This window comes from Haemorhous mexicanus, chromosome 6, assembly GCF_027477595.1.
Source record: "Haemorhous mexicanus isolate bHaeMex1 chromosome 6, bHaeMex1.pri, whole genome shotgun sequence".
NCBI lineage: Eukaryota > Metazoa > Chordata > Aves > Passeriformes > Fringillidae > Haemorhous > Haemorhous mexicanus.
Window position 1 is genome coordinate 2,950,291 of NC_082346.1, and position 22,124 is coordinate 2,972,414.

Consider the following 22,124-nt stretch of genomic DNA (forward strand, 5'->3'; position numbering starts at 1 on the left):
AGTCATACCCAAAGGTCAAAAAGCCACCTGTCCAGGTGAAGACCCTTCCCTCAGGCATGCCCAGAAGTTAGCTGAGATTACACAACTTGCATGGAAACTACTAACCAGTAGTAACTACTAACCAGTACCAGGCTGTACTTGGAAAGTTCCCAGTTCTGGACTTCTGTGTACAAGTAACAGTGTGGGAAGTCCTGTTGGTGTGCTTGGTTTGTGTGCAACCACCGAGTGGCCAGGCTTGTGCAGATCTGAAATAAATAACTGATGTCTCTCCCAAGTGTGCAATTATTGACTTGTTGCACACTGGGTAACAGACAACAAACACATTTCTCCTGGATTCTCTGGGGAAAAAAAAAAAATAACATCTTTTCCTTTGCCCTCTCTCAAGGCCCAGTCCATGTCTGCCCTCAGTCCCAGAGGGCTCCACCTTCCCTGCCCCACTGCCACCAGCTCTGGCATCTTTCTACAGCCAGCAACCATCAGGGCAGGTACTGCCACCCCCTCCCTTTTTGAGACAGTGCCTGGAGCAAAGAGAGCACACAGGCATCGTTAAAAAACTGCAAATAAAACCCAAAAAAACCAGATGTCACCAGATTACAATCAAGCACGCAAATGAACATTAATAACACGTTGCAGACATCTAACTGTCTTATTAACCAGGGGAGTTAACATTCCAAATGAGCAGCCCAGACTCAGCAGACAGTTTTCAGAAAGTTGCATTTCATGTACGTTTGAGACATTCTGGTTCTTTGCCTGTATCAGAGGGTCATAAAACAATCAAACAGAATAACTCAGCATGTTGGAGGAGACTCCTGGGGGACACACACATCCTGCTCCTGGCTGACCATAACATTTCTGCACTGTCCAAATTCGGGTTTAAAGAGTTTCAAACTGTCAGCCATTCTCCTCCAATTGCCAGCATGGTCCAATGGATGTGTTTCAACAGCTGGTTATGAGCAGCATGTTAATGCTTCAGAGAGACAACAATTGTCAGCCTAGTGTACATAAAACACCTGCTCTCAGCAGGAAGCCACAGGATGGAAGGTAACTCCTCCAGTAGTAACTCCTCTCTCACAATGCTTAAATCAGTGGAAGATTTATATAAGAGTTCTTCTTCACTTTACCCTTTCACGTACTTTAACCCCGAGAACAGAAGCAGGTGAGCACAATTCTGTTGCCATTTGCATCTCTAAAGACCTCCTGAGAAGGAACACAAATGTAAATGCCTCACATATTTCACACCAACTCATTCAGAGGGCTGGAAGTAAGGCTCAGTCTTCAGCTATTTTCCTTACAGCTTTGCAGTTTAGCAATTCAACATATAAATATTCATAAAGATGTGCCCTTTACCCTAAAAGAAAAAGGTTAATGGATACATCTGCAGAGTTTGTCCTTCCCTTTCTGAATCCTGGGCATCTTGGAATCCAAGATACATATACCCATCTTGCAGAGAATAATCTAAAACATAGCAGGGAGTAAATCCAATTTTTCAGGTTTACTACTAGGGTCAGAAGCCACTTGCAAAGGCTTCTCTTCATCAGCGAGGTTTCAGTGAGTAATTTAACTAGCTTATTACTCCTTTGTGTTTTTAATTAAACATATAATGGCCTGGTAGCCTTCCAGCTGTTATTTGTGAGCATACAGCTTTCTATCTGCTCCTCAGCAGCCTCAGGAGTCATTCATGGTGTCACCTGGGGGAAGAATCCAACAATGGACTGGAGTCTCATGCCTATATTACCTCCCCACCCAAAACTGACCTGCAAGGAATAAAAGTCTCACTATGAGCCTGACACATTCATCAGGATCCTCCTGAATATTTATATCAACACAGCTTGCTGCTACATAGTAATGTGGCAGATTCTGGACTCAGTAATTCCATTTCACTATAGCAGTGCAATCAGCTTACAGGGTTCTAGATATTTGGCATGGCATCAAGTTTCTAAAGTTCAGGTCTTAGACAGAGGTTACAAGCATATTAAAAAAAAAAAAAAAGGAAAAATTTAGGAAAAAAGTTTTTAATACCTCCTGTAACAAAATCTTCTAAACAATTATCTTATGACTCAGTCCTTTGTTCTGTCATGGTGAGATCTCCCATGATGAAACACTCTTCAGAAAGAATGACATATGGGGCCCTGAACATCCTTGACATATTCTCCAGATGCTGATCTTGGCCAGTGGTGGAGAAGAACCATCAACATATCTCAAACTCAGAGACTAAACAGCTGAAAGGCAACGCTGACTGCATCTAATTTATGTTCTTGGGCTCTGGACCATGCAAGGCCAGAGCAGCTAAGGAGCAGGCAGACACAGCTTCAGGTGAAACTCTATTAAATCACTGTTGAACTGAGGAATTCATTGTGGGTGGCATTTTAAATATCTTGATGGCATTTTCTAAGTGTTTTGGTGGTCTAAAGAGTCAAAGGTTGTGAGCAAAACAGCTCACAAAGCTCTTCTAGGAAGAACTGGCTAGCATAATTCACTGATCAGAACAGTTTCCACCTTCTGCATCCCCAAGTAACACATCTGTCCATTCTATATTTTTTGTTTACCTCTAATTTGGGAAAGAGAACATAATCCTCAGATTTACCACTATATTCCACATAGCTATACACACAGACTGCACAAACCATCAAACTCTCCAGTTGGAATTTCTCTGCATTCATTAAGATTTCGATTTTTCAAATGTATTTACTTTAATACATTTGAAGCATGAAAACAAAGTCTTTATCATCATTAAACTGATTCAACAAAATGTTAACAAAGATGCATTGTTATCATTGTCCTGTCCATCAAATGATGATACAAATTAACAGCAAATCTCTAATTGCTACAAAATATCCATTTATAATGACAATATAGTATATCTAAATTACTGACTTCAAGAAAAATTATATTATTATCTTCAGTTTAAGAGCTCCATGCTATCAGAAAATAAAAACCTGCTAAAACTTACTGGAGAAATGAAATTTAAACCAGGCATTCTATGCCTTACTACCTTAGGATAATCATCTCCAGTACATCAAAAAGCAGAATATATACACACACCCTTTTGTTGTTTGGAATAACACCTATTTCTCATCTATTAAATCTGTGTACAACCAAAAAAGACATTTCCTATAGAGATATGAACCCCACAGCTAACAGAGCTTTTTTGTCACTTGTTGCTGACCTCCTATATGTTCTGAAGGCTGGAACTTTTAATTTGGCCACTTTTGATATGCTGGTAAGTTAAAAAAAGCAAGCCTTTAACTATAATATCTCCTATTTTGCACAAAGAAAAGAAATTTAGAAGAGTTCTTGGGTTTTCCATGGTCAAAAACTATACTGGTTAAGGAACAATTATACCTTTATACTTGTTCCCACACATGTTGCTCCTGATGAAATAAAGATACTCTTTGTTGTCCTCTTTGCAATGTCTGTTTTCATAGAAATGGGGAAAATTGAAAAAGATTGACCAAAAAATTTGATGTCATGAAGAACAGAACCCTGATAATTATCAGAAGCTTAGTAGGATCAACAATAATAGACATGTGTCTGCACCCACTTCAGTTCCCATACAAAGCTATAGAGTGAGTGAAGCTGTTAAAGAAACATTAAAAATGATAAACCTGAAAGTCCTGATCTAATGTAAGCATGGTCCTCTTCAGCAGTGCCCCAAATCTTTGTTCTCTACTTCTCATCCATGCTAAAAAACACTTTCTCCATTGTCCTCCACTTTATTAATTTCTGTCATCACAGATCTGGGGTCTGAAAGCAGGATCCTTCCCAAGGTCTGAGCAGCAACCTGACAAACAAACAATGGCTTTGAGGGATAAACAGTGAGTCCAAAATAGAAGGATAGCCACAGCAACCCACCTGAAGTAACAGCAGTCAGGAGCAACACCAGACATGCCTGCTCTGACTCCTGCATGGAATTACAGAGACTGAAACTTCCTGTTACTACACAGAGCTACAAAGGTTCAACTGAGACTAGCAGGCAATCCTTCAACTCTATGTATTTTTAAGCAGATGTCATAATTTTAAATATTATAGATAACCTCAGCTCCAGAGAGGACAACAGCACTGTATTTTGTTCAACCAAGATTACTCCTGCAGAGCACATCTCCCTACAAGCCTCTGCCTGTCAAGATAGAGGACTCAAGGAGCTGCATTCAGTAGATGCCATATCTAAAAATCCATGTGCCTTGCATTGTATAATCACCACTGCCTGCCTAGTTTGACCTTGGATTTTGCTAAGTGCAGGCATGTGATAGCATTTTTCTGTTCAATGGCCGTCCTCAATGTCCTCTTTCTCAAATAAATAATAAACAAACTCTTAACGTGGCAAACTGATCCTGTTAACCATGACTTCAAATGGCCTGAAAAAGCTTGGGGAAATTGAAAAGTAATGCAAAAGGAATGACAGAGGAAGAGAAGGAGAACAGGAAGAGATGGAGGGAGGGATCCCTCTCTAACGTAAAACAATATTCTTCTAGACTGAGACAGTGGCCTGAAAAACGCAAAAAGGAATAAAGTGAAAGAAATATCAATAAGAAAGTAGTGGTGACAGAAAAGTAGAGCAAAGTCCTCCCCTGGACTGGGGAGCCTTGTCTGGACATGTCTGCTGCTGCACTAGCAAAAGGCACCACTGACAATCTGGTCATGATGAAGTCACTGCCTTCTCCTTCACACACTTCCTCAACAAAAAGGCCAACTGAGGTAACAACTGAGTATCAAGTACATGATTAAGACAAATACCAGGAGGACTTTTTTAATAGAAGTGCTGCAGAATAACTGGTATTAGATTTGAAATGGGAGCAACCAAAGAATGTCCCATTACTTAAACCATAACAGAAAAGACCAGAACTAGCCTTTTATGTGTCAGACCAGACACAAAAGTCCTTCAAGACCTAAGACATTACCAAAAAAGCATTCACAAAGTTACAAATAGCAGACTGTTTGATACAACACACACTTTGAAACATCAAAGCCTCATTGGAATTGTATTATGAACCATAATACAATGCACACCTTTTTTTGTAACAAACTGATGTCTACCACTAAAACAGATAATCAAAGACACCTCTTTTTCCCCCTCCACTGACAACCGGACACAAAAAAAAAAAAAGGGCAGGGAGAAGAGACATACATGAAATAGGAATATAATGTACTTATGTTGGGAAAAAAAGATACACTGTATTGTATGGAAGCACGAGTAACTTAATTGCTTAATAGCTTAGTTACTGAATCTCAAAGAAAATGTATTCTTTTATAATGTAATAAAACATAGTGAAGCAAGAAAAGTGCAAGTTTAACTTTTATGAAAAAGCAAACTCCAAAGCACATATAATAAACTAGTCAGGAAAATTGCATTACAAGGTTTGTAACTTCCAGAGTACAAGTACATTGCATCTATACTACATTGGCTTTGATCTTCCTGTTTAAGTTATCTTACAGATTGGGATACATAAATAATGAATTCCTCCTATAACAAAAAAAAAAAAGAACTAGAAAAAAGTAGCAAATTGCAAACTGTGAAGAAAGGCTCTAACTTGCATGTTAGATTTTACATCTACCATTTCAACACATTCTCCAAACAGACCACTGAGCACTCAGTATCTTTTATGTTGCTGCTGCTGCAGGAGAGAGAAACAAATTGCTCTTACCTGTGCTCTAACTCTCGGATGGACAATATAACTCCAGAAGTCGATGCCTTTTGTTGCAGAGTGGCCAGAAATGTGAACTCACTTCTGTTCTGGAAGAGCTGAATTAACTTCTCACTCACATGGGGTGCTGCGTGGATTTCTCTTTCTGTATCTAAGAATTTTATTTTTTAAAGGAAACAAAAAAGAAAAAAAAAAGGGAAATAACAGTCTAGTAAAAATGCTAAGTCAGAAAGATTCAGATTACATTTTTCATTTTCACATCAATATTTTTCATTTTTGAGAGTCATCCACCATGGTCCACCACTGCATTTTTTCAATGAAAAAACCCAAATGCCATCTCTGTCAGCGTGTCCACTTGTCAATTTGACAAGTTCACAACTGGTCAGCTACTGATTTTCTGATGGATTTTTTGACAGGCTGCTGAGCCATTTGTGTCTGCTGCGAGCAGATTAAGTTGCTGTAAATAAGGTGTGCTGCAGTCAGATAAATAGGCCCCTAAATTTGAGATCTCAGGCACTGCCTCTCCCAACACAATTCACCAAGCTCCAATTTCAGTTTTCACCAGTGACTCTGTTACCACCTCTCCCTCGTACATCACAGGAAACCTGTCCTTGCACAGCGTAAGGCAGAGATGTATTATTGCTAATAATGCTATACGGCTGTGCTCCTGCCTGGGAAATAAATACAAGACACGCTTGCAATCCACGGCTGTTTCAGGGATTTCTCACTTTAAACAAGCAAAGTATGACAGCTCATACAATATTTATTAAACTACAGCCTGACCAGGCAGATGCAGAAACACTCCAGCCTCACCAGTCCTGACGATACCCAAGCAGCATCATACCTTCTCACAGGTGATCTTCTAAGATTCAAATGCATCACCTCCCACCACATTCATTTTTAACTCATCCTTTTATTCACTACACATCATCATTACAAAAGACAATTAACAACAAAGCAGAGAAATCATGGCATTTCACCTTCCTGCCCCATTGCCATGTCTCTCATGCTGGGCCTTTGTCACACTTTTGCAAGACCTGAGCCACTTGCAGTTCCTGGATGTCACAACCAATTAGAAACCCAGTGGGCTTGCTTTGCAAAGGTTTTACTGTGATGCTGGCACAAATTTTCAGCTGGTAGAAAACCAGAGAAACTCCACTGAATGCTGAGAATCCAGCCCAGCATGCATGATGTAACACACAAAGGAGTGATGAAAATTACAATTCAGAACTCCACTGTAGAAAGGAAAAAAAAAAATCCCCAACACTATAAAAAGGCTCCATTGTGTCATTAAATGAGGCTTTGCAGACAGAAAGCGGAGAGACTGGCTTGGAAAACAACCTAAAACCTCAAACACACCACTAGTGAGGGAATGCCATGGACTGAAACCAAACTCCAAGGAAAAAGTATTCAAGCATGTTTGGTAATTGGGTGTCTCTTCTCCTGTGCAGCCTAAAGCCCTCCAAAGCAGCTGGCACACTCAGACTCATACCAGGCTTGCACTCTGAAAGGCTCACTGGTGAAAAGAACTACAGCTAGACATCCAAAATCACCAGGCATCATTCCAAAATCTTTGCCAGGGTCTCAAATTGCCCTGATAAATAAATATAGTGCCCACTTTACAGCAACAAACTATTTGTCTGTCCAGTGCCACTTTTACCAGAGCAGAGGACAAAGCTTCCAAGAGCAGAAACCATCTCCACTGCCATCATAGAGTGGAACAGAAGGAAAAACAATCCAGCACAGAAGACCAGATTTTGTCTTTATCCATTAGCTTTTTCTATCTGCATCATTATCTTCACCTAGCAGGTGTTATTACTGGTCATAAATATCAGGTACTTTCTTTTTAAAAAGCTGATACAAGAGATACTATGTCTCCCACAGACCCATAAATTCACCAATATCCAGTTTGCTATCTACAGAAACAGACAACACACTGGTAGCATGTTCCAAGGCACAAGTAAGACTCAGAGGTAAAATGTCCAAGACCTGACAGATTAGGATTATTATCCTTTTTTGAAGGTTAAAAACCTTCATATCTTACTTTTTCTTTTTTTTCTTAAAGATGTTACAGTTACCAGAAATAAAATATGACTTAACAAAGCTTTCAAAAATTCTTTCACATGAAAGCACAGGCAGTGCTGTCAGTGGAACATATATGCTTAAACTTCAGTCAAGCCCTGCAAAGTACAACAGCTTCTCATTATAGGAAGGCCCACATCCCACCACCTATCCATCAAATTTTATACAAAAATATAGGGCTCCTTGCTCAGAATCATCCATGGTTCATCAGTGCACTGACTATTTCACTTAGAAACACACTTTGAAATATTTTGCTATTCTCTACCACCTCTTCAGAGATAAGAGTATACTAAAACCACATGAAACACTGATATGTTCATTCTCTGTCGATTAAAATCAGTAAGATCCGTAGTTCTGAAATTCCAGAGTGTTGGGTCAAAACTACTGGGTAACAAATAGTATTTACAAACTGCTTACAACACTGTGCTAGGTAATTGGTACAAAGGAAGTTACATAACCAGGCTTTAGAAAATTAACACACGTCTAAGTGCAGTGCTATGTATTTGGGAAACATTCCAGCCATTAGCAGCATCCTGGGACATCCCTACTGCAAACCAGGTGAAAAATTTATTTGCTGATGCAAAAAATGTCTCTAGAAATGCTGCTTTCCACAGCCTGATCTCAGGGCCTCCAAGGGGACCTTCCCACTAGTTCCATGGTGAGATGGTAAATGCAACTGGACTCGTGAGCTGGGAAGGCCAGCAAGGCTGGGGGGAATGCAGAGGGCACAGGGCCTGGGATCCTGGAGCTGAGCACAACCTGGGCTTGCAGCTGGAACCCCGGGGCTGGGAAGGAGAGGTTTGGAGGCCAACACTTCATGGTCCAGCTCCTGTCCCATGGCACAGCCCCCTGCCTTCACACACAGCATCCCCAGGAACACCAGCTTTGTGTTCTGCTAGATTTCTGCAGAAAACACCATACAAATGAGCTGGGAGTACAACCCATTTAGAATAAGAGTCTTCTATTTTCAGGTAGATTTTCACAGTTCAAAATAAAAAAAAAAAAATAGAAAAAAATTGAGAATACATACACCCCCTCACCACAGGTGCCTGAAAGGCAAAATACTTTTTATGCTCTCTATAAAAATAACTGTCTGCTTGTAATGAAATGTCATATTTCCTACATAATATAGAACAATATAGGTTTATACAGCAATCTTCAGTGAAACATCGCTTCATGCTTGAATGATAATGCAATCTCAGCAAAATAAATAAACAAACACAGATACGACTTTCATATGCCCTTCTATGTGATTATATTTCCTTAATTTGAAATAGTGACTGTCTGGAGGGGGTTTTAAAACATAGAAGGGTGTTTCTAAAATTAATCAAGGAAAGAAAGCAAGCATACTCAGTTATTTGCAAGTCCAGGAGACAGAAATCATCTCAGAGCATCAAGTAAAGGCAACTTTCTACCTTCAGCAGAACAAAAGCACAAGACACACCTATGTCAAAGAGAGCATATGTGCAGCTTGATTTTAATTCTTAAGCTGTGGGTCCAAGGAAGAAGTGCCAAACACAAACCAAAGGTCCAGTTTGCCAGAACAGACAACAATAATCATTTAGGTACTGCCACCCCCACTCCCTGGCACCATCTTCCCCAGCACCAGGGATGCCACCTTGCCTTGTCCTGGATGCCTTGTCCCTAGAGAGCCCATTCAGCCAGCACAGCCCTGCCAAGCCAAAAAGAGCTCCAAGGGGAAGCAGCACCCAGGTACTGCCCTGACACAGGGGCTCAGCACCCTCAGCACCCTGCCCAGCTGCAGCAAGCTCCTACACCCTGAGCTACACAGAGAAATTTTACCCACACTGGAGCTACTCACAACACTCACTATCAGCATCTTCAAAAGAAGTCTCAAATTCAGTCTCAAACAAATGGGGATGCTGCCAGTGATGCTGGGCCAGGCTTTACCTCACTCACACAAACCATTCAGATATTTCAGTGCACACTAACCCCAAATGCCAAATGAAATTAGGTACAGTAACTCAGGATCAGCAGCAGTCCTTACCCCACCTGCTTTAGACCCTCAAGTCACATCTTCTTGTGTGGATTCAACACTCCATGCATCACCCCCTCTAGCAACTCAAAATTAAACCTCAGCCTTCTGCCATTTGTAGCCCTGAACACACCAGAAGCCACAGCTAGGAGAAATTCAGGAGTTGGCATCAGCTCCGTTAATTAAGTGCAATAAAATCACCACCAGACAGAAGGACACAAAATGAGTTAGAGAAGGAAAAGGACAATGCTAGGAAAGAAAGCAAAGGTCTTGCCAAGCCTCCTTTGACAGTGACAACAATCCACAGCACAAAGGGAAGTACATGACCATTTGGGATGGAATTTTAAGTGATGAAAAATGTGCACCAGTTGTTAAAAGCCATATCCCAATCCATCTGGTGAATAATTTTTCTTTAATAGATGCTTCCATTAGTGGAAAAATACTAAAATTCAGTTCTGAATCAACTCATTTTCTAAAGCAATAGGTACATTTTATCATTCACTAGCCTGCTTGAATACCTTTTACTTCCCTTGGCAGAGAACACATTGCTTTATTGGTAACAATCATTCTAAAGCTATTTGCTTCAACATGCTTTCATGAGAACCACTGAACAGACACTCTGGACAAGCAAGTAGAAATTAATCCTGCAACAGCAGAGAATCCAGATTTAAGCTATAGCAATTAAAGAATTGAATATTACAGTTTTTTGGCTTTTACCTTGCTATGGGCAAAATCAAATAAAACTGAAAACTGTATTTAAAAAAACAAAACAAACAGAAAATCATCCCAGTGCCCCACTTTTTCCTAAGTCACCAGCTTTACAAACATGAAACCAAGATTAGAAGGATGATCCAAAACTAGCAACTCTCAGTGTAGGCAGCTCCTAACAGTTGCTGAGGATGAAAACACACAACAGCATCACAAAAACATTCTTGTTCACTGAAGCAGGTGCTTCACCAAAGCCTCTGAGTCAAGTGGGATCCTGCGCACCAACCCCATTCCTGCACACTGGTCTCACAAAACATCTTTTGAAGAACTGGTAAAAAAAAAAAAAAAAAAAAAAAAAACCACCCACAAATACCACCAATGCAAAACACTAGTAAAAAATGCCCATTCCCACTCACTTCCACCCTTCTAAAAGCACTCCTCAGGCCACACAAGTCACAAACAGATGCAAAAATGCCCAGAAGGATGATAATGCTAATTATGGGGATCTTCTCCTAAAAGATTCCTTTCACTGCCAAGCAGAGGAATTCTTCAGGTACTTGACCCTGCCTACCCTACCAAGGGCAAAATGCCTGCAGATGTCACCAATTGTTTGGTTTGACCTATGGGGATAAAGTCACATAAATTTCTCTTTACATGCTAAGAAAATAGAAGACTTCACAACATGCTGCTGTGGCAGGAAAAGGCCCAGAGCCACATCCATACCTGAGAGCACTTTGGGAGCTCAGTTCAGCCACAAGCACTAAGGCTCCAGACAGCCCCCAGAGTGCTGCAGAGACCCCACGTGCCTGCCCTGCTTCCAGCCAGGCTAAATGATGGGGTTCAGTGAGCTGGGGGTGCTGTCAATGGAAAATAAATGTAGATTTATGTTAAGGTGCTAAGCTGGCTCTCTGGGGCTGCTGCACTTAACAGTGGGGTCCAGAATCACCTGTTCTACCTGCCAGCAACCCAAAGAGAGGGGTCTCCCTGAAAAACTGTGCTACCAGGGAGGACCAAAGAGGGCATGATCTATTCTCATAAGCACATCTCTGCTTCTGAGTATTCTGGCCAGCATGAAAAGACACTGTAAATGTTTTTGCCTTGCTAGCTCCACTCAGAGTCAGTAATAAACAGTAGGAAATCATGTTCAACAGCACAGCTTTCTAAATTATGATTATTCATTGTAAATCACTTTTTACATGTCGCTTCAAACAGTGTTTCTCAAGAATAAGATCCGTCTGCAGTGAAATGCTTGGTGATTTTAATATGCAAGCCTCCTACAGAGATGATGTCTCATTTTAATTATTGTTTCGGTTTAATGGGTTTTCATTAAATTAGAGGATGGAGCAATTACCAGGGTGAACAGCTAATGTCACAAAGGTAAGTTCCCATGACTATACAGCAAAAGCAGCTCCACTAGAGAAGGTGGGAAAATAGTGTTATTCAATGTAAACTCTGCTTTTGCATCATGCAAAACTACCCCTGGCTATACATGCTCATTTATTGCTGTCATTTTGATCTACATGTTTGTAAACTAGTTTACAAATAGGTTTCTCCTAACAAAATTCATCTAGCATTTAAAATTATATATACATATAAATAAAAATCCTTCCAGGAAGCCACTGCAAACCCAGCCCTAAAACTCCAGTTGCCAAGGGCAGGAGAATTTTGAGTCGCTGAAGAAATCAAACAGAGAATACTTATCAAATCATAGTTTCTCCTCAACCACTAATTTAGCTGATTTAGTGGCTTAGTATCAGCCTCTTCACTTCTTGAAAATTGCCTTGACTTGAGCACCAGCTAGAGTGACCACACTCATGCTAATTAAGTAGATGTCAGAGAGTCTTAAGTCCTTTGTTTGCTTTATCACCGTTTCAAACTGCACCAGGCAGCTGAGTACTCTGGAAGGAGCAGAGCAGCAGACACTGCACAAGAGCTGGAAATGAACACAGGCCAGGAGTGAAGGCAGCCAGCAGTGCTCCTGCAGCCCCAGCCTGTGGTGGTGTCTGAGGGTCCCCAGGAAAAGGGAAGAGATGAGAATCTTGACTCTGTGTTTCAGAAGGCTGATTTATTATTTTATGATATATATTATATTAAAAGAATATATGTACTAAATATATATTATATTATTTGTATTATATATTAAATCATATATATAATATATATTATATTATATTATAGTATAGTACATTATAGTATAGTATATTATATTCTAGTACATTCTAGTATAGTCTAGTATATTATAGTCTAGTCTATTATAGTCTAGTCTATTATAGTATATTTATTATATCATATCATATACATTTAGTACATATATTAAAAGAATATATGCACTAAAACTATACTTAAGAAAGAGAAAGGAGACATCAGAAGGCTAGCAAAGAATGACAAAAAACCTGTGACTGACCAGAGCCTGACACAGCTGGACTGGGATTGGTCATCAAGTAAAACAATCCACATGGAACCAATCAAAGATGCACCTGTTGGTAAACCATCTCCAGCCCACATTCCACTGCCATCAGATAGTTATGGTTTACATTTCTTTTCTGAGGCCTCTCAGCTTCTCAGGAGAAAAGTCCTGGCGAAAGGATTTTCATGAAAGGTGTCAGTGACAGCAGCCAGCCAAAGGTGCCTGACGTGGCTGGGCAAGCACAGCAGCAGGGAGCTGCAGCGACGCCTGCATTGAGAAAATTCCCATGGGTCTCCTCCCTCCAGGGCTTCCTCCTTGTCTTTCCCACCCACATGGGCAGAATGAGCAAGGAAAGCACTGGAAGGAGAGCAAGGAAAGCCCTCCAGCAGCACAAGGAGAAGCAGCAGCCTGGTTCCACTCGAAGGCCAGCTGATGACTGACACTGTCACCAACCCAGCTGGCTGCCATGGACCAAAATCAGACACCTGCAGTCAGCCAAGGGCCTTTGGAGCAGCTTTCCTGCTGTCAACAACAGCCACCACTTTGCTGAGGCTGCACTTCACCTGTTACTCAAGGCAGCTACTTGAACTTATTTCAAGTATTTTAAGCAGCTGCTGAGCTCGTCTTCTCAAGTAGGCTCCGTTCTTTCCTCAAGGGATTCATGCTGAAATCAAGACTGTTTACAAATGGTTGATCCCTTAAATTAAACGCTTCCTTGAAATGCTCCAGAAGTTCACTATCACTAAAAGGACATAATCTGCTCTTAAATCATGTGAGTTAATCAAATTACATGTGTTGTCAGTTAATTAGTTCAGGAGTCGCTGATTGTATCAACTTTTCCACTGTTTACCTACATTAGATAAGGTTATCACGTTACTGTTCCTGTAAAGATTGCTCTTTGCCCATTTGGAAAATAACATTTTAACAGAAAGAACGTGGACTTACACCAGCAACACTGTGAACAGAGCCAGTGGCAACACTGGGAAAATTCAGTAATGGCCAAGAACCATTCCCAGTGTGCTATCCATTTTGCTGGAGGGATATTGGCCACTCCAGGGACCTATTTCAAGAATATATTAAATACTAATGTCACACACAAATAATGAGCCACTCAAAAATATGGCTTCATGCAAAAGCAAGCTAAACAATTTTTTTCCTCCCCTTCTACGAAGCATTTTCAAATATGCTTGAAGCCACACAAAAATATTAGAGATTACTTTAAAAAAATGATAATAATATACCAAAACTTGACAAAATATATTCTGTATTTGTTTAATGGAAACTGAAGGTGGTACCAGAAGGTGAGGAGCCCCTTGAATGAAAAATCAGACACAGCAGATAAGTTTTGCAAATAACTATTAAATGTAGGTTTGGTCTTATTTCCTCCCATTATAACTCCGAGTGTGCTTATAATCCAGAAAAAAAAAATATAAGGTTAATAGAAGAGAGAGAGAGAGAGACTGATCCACTTATATTTTTGAGCAGTATGTAATATTTCTGATTTCTCATTTAGCACTCTTCTTTCTTCCAGGTAATAATAAATACTGGTCGTAATTTATGGCAACAATATTTAGAAAACAACCACAAGTACTTCTGAAGTGCTTCATGATTCCTAAAGTTACTATGAATTTAACAGATACAGTCAACAAATAAGGCATTTCAACAAAATTTTAAGATCCAGATTCCACAGGAACAGGAAACAATCAGAATGCTAAGTTACTCTGACTTTGTTGAAAATCCCAGTCTAACTTCAGCAAAGCCATACAGAAATTAGAATTTGCTTCCCTGGTGAAAACCTGCACTCTTAAATGTGCAAATCAAAATACTACTTGAAATACTTCATTAAAAGGGAAGTTTCAGGTAAGAAGAAACCTGACTTGCTTTCTTCCCTGTGGAGAGAGGTTACTATCCTAATGCAGCTCACAGACCTGGGTACACCTACACACAGGTTTTAATTTCCAGTCATTTTATCACATGAATAATCCAACTAAAGACAATGAAATTATCCTTGAAGTTCAAAGCAAGCATATGCTGAAGTGCTCTCCTGGTTCACAAACTCTCAAAGACTTGACAGTCTAAATAGCTTTTTAATTACTTTTAAAGCATAGGTCATGTATTGCTAGAAAGTTATGATTTCAGGGTTTTTTTATACTCTATAAATGATTTATACAAGCATTAAACAACACATGTTTCATGAACTAATTCTCCCTTTTGTTTTCTTTCCCTGAGGAAAAAAATCACTTCCATGTTATTGCTAAAGCAAATTAAATCCTGGGTGTCTGCTTTATTTATTAACTGCATGATAATAACATGAGGCATAATACATTTGTGAGAGCCCTTCTCTACTGAAGTATAATTTCTGCTGTCAGCCTCTTTATGTTTATATTCAATATTCTAGATGTCTTTGTTTCTTGGAACATACATAGGCACACATTTATATTTTCTCCCAGAATAAATACAAACGCTATTGGTGAGATGTTTCACAACACCCACAACAAAGACCCATAAATAACTAACATACTTAGTCATTCTCCAGGAGTTTTACATGATTTGAGAGATTTAATAATTTCTTTTAAAAAGTCACAATAATAACTGTTTTATCTTTTTTACACCATAATTATGATTTGGACCATTGCTTTTCTTATTTCACCCAAGCATACCACAACTCATGAATAAAATATGACAACTTTGATAGCATCCATTGCTGTGGGTTCATCCGTAACAGGAAACGTGATTGGGGTACTAAGAGCTCCCTTTTCTCCATAAGCCTTTGTTTCTGAAAATAAGCTTTTATTTAAATAGAACTGCCTCGTGTCCCTCCTCTTGTGCATTTCTTGCTGCTAGCAGTAACACCAGCAATAATGTTTACTTTTATTTGTAATGAAGTGATTAGGATGGCACGGAGCAAGGTGGGCACAATATCCCGTCTGAAAGCTGCCATGGCACAAGACATCAAAAAACATCACAAGCAATGCCAGCATCAGAGAACAAAAAGCTAAAGCAGAGGACATGACTTAAATATGAGAGAAATGCTATTATAAAAGTGAAACTTTTTTCTGGCTCCATAATTAGTTACAATGAAGGAAATCTAAATTTCTTCCACCATTTCCCAAACAAGATCACTGCAACTAATACTGCAGGGTCCTCCTACCACAGCTTGTCAGTACATTGCCTGAAAAGGAAAGCTTGGGACAAATGCAATACACGAGGTTTCCAAATCATCAGCAATTACCAAATTATTCTACAAATGTCATGTTTTAAGGCTGTGCTGCTTCACTTTCCAAACAGCATGATGAGCATCTGTGGAGACCTCCACAGACCACGAAAAATCATGACACATACACATACAAATCCCACTCCCCTCCCACACATCTTGGCTTTATTTTCCCCAGTCCCCAGGAAGAGGCTTTAAAATTTCAGAATTATTCACAATGAGCTGAAGTAGAGAGAGAGAAACAGAGGCAGATATGAATGTCATCTATAGACAGTCCGTCTTGGAAGCAACAAGTATTTAAACTCCAAGATCCAGTTTTTATATGTGTTTCTCTCTAAAAAGATCTTTATGTTCTGTATATCTTTATGTTACATTCCAGTTTGCAAAAAGTTTTTAAAAAATGAAAATAAAGGTGTAAAAGAAGAGGGCTACACAATACAGAACTGAGCTTTACAACACAAATTTCTCCCCTCTGGAAGTGTCTGTTCCCACAGATGCCAAATGGAAACCTCACAGCTTCAGAGGGAGGAGTCACCTGTATGGGCAAGGGAAGACAGACTCTAAAACAGCCCCTGCAGCAGCAGTGATCCTGTACAATTGGTCCTGTTTACAGTACAGGGGACCCACAGCAAGCTCCACTGTAATTTAAGAAATGTCACCACAAAGCAGGGAGGATGGGGGACAGAGAAACTGTAATGAGAGGCTTTTAGGAAGCAAAACCAATTCTGAGCTGCAGCACTTACTGCTCTAAAATAGTGATTCACAGATCCCTGTCATCAGAATTACAGGACCTATTTTAGCAGATATGCAGCCTATAACTAAGGACATCATCCCATGTTGGAGTGGGCATCAGGTACTAAAATCAATTTTTGCCCATTCTATTTAAAAAAAAAAAAAAAACCTAATGCACTCTGTATCTTTGAATAGGCCAAAAAAGGCAAGACAATCACATGATATAACACCATAAAAACAGCACAGTATGACATGAATACTTCATGCCATTTATGTGGTGAAAATGAAAAAATAACAGAAAAAATGTCCCCCCTTGTGTATCATTTATACACCCAGACCACAGGAGGCAGGATTGTTCTAGAATTTGGCATAGAAGAAGTAGGTTGAGGTCTCAAGGAGCATCTAATCTTCATTCTTGATAGATAGTTCCAAGACAGCAGGATTTTTCATCACAGGAAATGGTCCATTCCTGGCTCCTTCAGCAGGTCTGAATGTACTTCTTTAAGGTACAAACTCTTAAAAAGAAAACTCGTGAAAGTAATTTCAAGTAACACCACTTCCTTTTAGGCAAAAGATGTGGCTGTGTTTAGAAGTAATTTATTAAGTAAACCGAATGTAAATATTTTGCTCAGTTATTATCAAGTTTCTACTAAAACTGGTTTAAAATTTAGGATATCACCACCCTTGGGGGTCAAAATACACAATAATAGCCCACTTTGTTTCATTGCTTACAGTAAGAACCCAATTCTTGAGCAGTGCTTTTCCCATCCTCTGCACTTCAAGCAGTTTTAGCTCAGCAGTGCCCTACTAAAGCTCCAGTTCTGTCCTCTTTTAATGCAGCATCTGTCCAGCAACCCAGAGCTGCAATATGAGGTGCAGGATTCTTTACCCAGGACCACTCAGGGACTGGCCCCAAGGCAGCACTACTCAGGTGCCAACTCTGCTTCACCCCAACTTCCCACAGCTCTGACAAGCACCTGGGCCCATCTGACAAGATGCTCTAGAATATTCTTACTCCACTTTAATGCTAGTTTAATAAACAAGGAGCTAATTACAGGATGGTATGACTGAAGAGTATCCATTTGCCAAAATCTTTGCATGAAAAAGACAGGTTTTGTCATATTCTTATTTTGATGAAGATACAAGAAATTCAAACTGTTAGTCCTGCTTTCATCAGTTACTTTCACTGTAAGGACCAGATGCTCACATGGTGTAGAACACCCTTACTAGCAGTATCAGAAACTAATTTCTGCATCCCTGTCTCAGCCCATTAAAGAGTAAAGAGCTTTTCTTCCTTTTCTGCTTATCTTCATGACAGGACTTTGTCAACAGGTTGCCAGAAGCATTCAAGGCTTTTAGCACACTACAGAAGCACTTACCCCACTTCCCCTCTGTACTTCCCACCGTGGCAAATGAAGATAGATAAGCAGCACAATTATTGTCTCCCAGGAAAGCAAAAATAACTGCCAAGGACAGAGGCAATATGTGCTTAGAACTCTCTCCTAATCATGACAGACACGATGGGAAATCCAAAAAATGTCAAGTAACAGAAGGCAGCATGACAGCATTCAGGATTGGGGGGGGAAAGGTAAAAGTAGAAATTGGTCACTGTTGTTTAATGGGACTAGGTTTCTATTTTAGTCTGCACTTACTTGGAAGCAGGGGGCAGGGGTGGTTTAAACAAGAGAATACTGAAGGAGAAACAGAAATTAGAAATTATTCACAAGCTATACCTTCATATCAATATGCAGGATAAATTTTACACCTAGACAAGTTTCTAACATAATTCAAACATTAAACAGCCAAGACAGAATCGATATATAAGAGTATTTTAAAAACTACTTCTGGGAACTAACAAGGTTAATAGTAGTTTATGTATCTTCAAAGCCTCAAAGCATTGTTTAATAATTATGTCTCAAGTGATCTTTAATTTCCTCCACTGAAGATGATTCATCTCACTCAACCCTTCCTAGCACATTGTATTCAATTCCAGATTATTTCTCTGTTCTGAAAATGGTTTTGGCAATGGAAAAAAGCCTCACTTAAACTAACCATTAAATAGAAAGAAAAAAAACAAAATATTAGTTATATTAATATATATATAAAGATATAAATTATAAGTTAGGCAGATGTTTGAATTAAAGTATCACCGGAAATCCTTGCTCAACCCTCTGGGGATGAATATTCCAAAACCTTTCTTAATTATAGGATCACACAGCCAGTGATCACAGGTCACAGTCAGTGCACAAAGGCAAGAACAAAGAGTAAGAACTAACAAACAAGGATCTTAAGTTTTGCTTCATTTTTACTGTTCAAGACTCACCTTGAACAGTAAATCCACCATATTCAAATCCTTCTCTGAAGGCAGAACACACCAAGCTAATTACTCCAGCCCAATATTTGAGCCTTCTACAAATATTAGTGAATTCTCTACACCACTGTTGTTAGAGGAATGGGCAGTTTTACAGCAAAAGTAAGGTTCTAATTCACTAATACAAACCCCCACATTATCCAAGCTGCATCCTCCAAAGACACTTGTGAAATCTCAGTACCCATCTGGGATACTTTACAGCAACACCAAACCTAAACTTTCTGTGCTTTTCCTGATTATGCTGCCTGTGCCATAAGCAAACCTTCCCCTAATCCTGCTCTCCTGGCCCAGGACTGCAGTCCTTGTGTTTCCCATCCAGCCACAGCCCCGTGCCTCTCTCTCCAGGCTGCTTCTCCAGCTGCTGGGCACAGCTCCCCTTACTCCAACCCCTGCACCTCTCTCCCCCATTCCTCAAGTTAAACTCTTTGTACTGTCCTTGTCACAATTTGCCATCACCTTCTGTGAAATACCAAGCTGTGTTTCGTGTCAGCTATATACAGGCAACGTGTGTATTTGTGATTGTAATATGTGTGGAAACCAACCATGGGACAGTTATAAAGACAAATTCTAATAATAACTGAGAAAAATAAAGCATGGAAGAAGGCCTTTGAACCTATCCTTTGTTTGCAATTAACCTTTATAAGCCTTAAGTTGATTTAGGAGAATTTGAATTAAAGCTTTAAGGATGTTGTTTTTGGACAGGAACTTTCTGTTTGTAGTTAAGCCTTAAAGAGTTTTGCAATAATAACCTTTTGAAGTATAATTTTAGAATATTGCTTGTAGTAAGTAAAACTATAGCTTTAGAATGTATAAAAAGGAAACATGCAGCTTGAGAAAGGAAGACGGACATCAACTCAAGGATTAATAGTTTTGACCAAGGAAAGCTGGACATCACTGTTATGAGATTTATCAAAAGGTGGACCCACATCTGGAGACTGGACCTCACCATCTGGGAGACTTCTTCCTTCTTTCAGAAACTGGACCACCACCACCTGGGGTTCTCCTTTTCTGGGATACATCCTGAGAAAAACTAAATCCCAACAGCGTATAGAATTGTGAGGTAAAAATTGGGAATAAAAACTGCTGATGAATAAAAATTTGGAATAGAAACCGCTGAGAAAGTTTATGAGTTCCTCTATAAATACCTGTAAGCCCCAACTATCAGTGTGGAGTTGGAGGGAAAACTTCCCCCACTGTACCCAGCGCTGTGTTGCTCATACTTTACCATATTAATTAATAAATTGATTGCTGCTTGAATATTGGCCTAGTCAAGCTTCACGTTTCTAACACTTCTAGGCCTCCAGCTCCTCCACAGAGCTCTCCCTCAGCTCTCCCCTCCCCTGAGGCCATTTCCTGGCCCTGCCTGTCAGAGCTCACTTCATCCCCTGCTCCCCCAGCACCAGCCTGACTCCTGCTGGCTCCCAGGGCAGCCTCCCCATCCCAGCCACATCCTTGTCACTCACACATTCACCCCTCACTGCTACACCTGCAGCTTTGAGTGCCCCTCATTCCCAGCTCTACACAGGGAAGGGCTGAGGGGCCGGGCGGGAAAGGGGCTGAGGGGCCGGGCGGGACAGAGGCTGAGGGGCCGGGCCGGAAAGGGGCTGAGGAGCTGGGAAGGGGCTGAGGGGCCGGGAAGGGAAGGGGCTGAGGGGCCGGGAAGGGAAGGGGCTGAGGGGCCGGGAAGGGAAGGGGCTGAGGGGCCGGGAAGGGAAGGGGCTGAGGGGCCGGGAAGGGAAGGGGCTGAGGGGCCGGGAAGGGAAGGGGCTGAGGGGCCGGGAAGGGAAGGGGCTGAGGGGCCGGGAAGGGAAGGGGCTGAGGGGCCGGGAAGGGAAGGGGCTGAGGGGCCGGGCAGGGAAGGGGCTGAGGGGCTGGGAAGGGAAGGGGCTGAGGGGCTGGGAAGGGAAGGGGCTGAGGGGCCGGGCGGGAAAGGGGCTGAGGGGCTGGGAAGGGAAGGGGCTGAGGGGCCGGGCCGGAAAGGGGCTGAGGGGCCGGGCCGGAAAGGGGCTGAGGGGCCGGGCCGGAAAGGGGCTGAGGGGCCGGGCGGGCACTCAAGGCCTCAAGAGGAGATCAAGGTCTGCGGATGGACACCAGCCCAGAAACCATCTCCACCAGGGAAGTCCCACTTCCCTCCATCCTGCCGGGTGCAGGCAGCCCAGCTGTTGGCATCCTACTCAAATTTTTATTTTAGCAGCGCTTCACTGAATAGCTCTGACAAGGGGTTAACACCTCTGTCAGCACTCCAGGATGGTGGGCAGCTGCCATGGCTCCTAAGGACCAGGCTGGAGCTGGGAAAAACAGGGGAACATCTCCAGGGATGAGTGTGGAGTGGATCCCACTCTCCAAGGGATGGGCTGGGCCCTGTTTCTCAGCCCCCCCAAGCCTCCATCATAGGCATAGACACACCCTGGCAGAAGAGGTGCCCATGAGTGCCTTCAGAGCCAGCCCTGAAAGCAGATGAGCTCTGAGTAAAGCTCCAAATCTGCCATGCCCAGGGGAGAGGGGGATTCTCAGCAGGGACCCCTCAGTGGACAGCCAAGAGGTGGAAGGAACAGCCAAAATGAAGCAGCACAGAATGCTACCACACCTGAATGTAACCACACGATGGAGTTACATTCATCACTACATTCATCATTACAAGAGACTGATCCACACCTCAAGGTGTTTTTACTGACACATACAAAGGTTTTTTTATCTGACGGTGGCTGCCTCTCCCTCATGAATTCATGACCCTTGCACTGTTGGAAAGGAATGTCTGCATTTTATTTCAATTTTTTTCCCCAGGTATTGCCCACCATCACTTGAAGCCTAAGACAGGCAACATGGGGTAAAACCCCAAATTTACCCACCCCTATAGGAACCAGAGCAGGCCTACAGTGTGGCACATCAATGGCAAAACACCTCACTCTGACCTTTAAAAAATAAAATAAAAGCTCACATGTTCAAGAAGCTTGCGGAGTTTCCACAGAGAT

The 22,124-nt window shown here is 41.2% G+C and overlaps 1 protein-coding gene across 2 annotated transcripts in view; it reads right to left on the bottom strand.

Annotated features, from left to right (window-relative positions):
• Positions 1-22,124, bottom strand: part of NELL1 (neural EGFL like 1) — a 300,065-nt gene that overhangs the window by 266,683 nt on the left and 11,258 nt on the right. For both annotated transcript variants that reach the window (XM_059848303.1, XM_059848302.1), the window contains exon 3: positions 5,643-5,793. In XM_059848303.1, the coding sequence (XP_059704286.1) occupies positions 5,643-5,793 (151 nt within the window). The remainder of the gene's footprint in view (positions 1-5,642; positions 5,794-22,124) is intronic.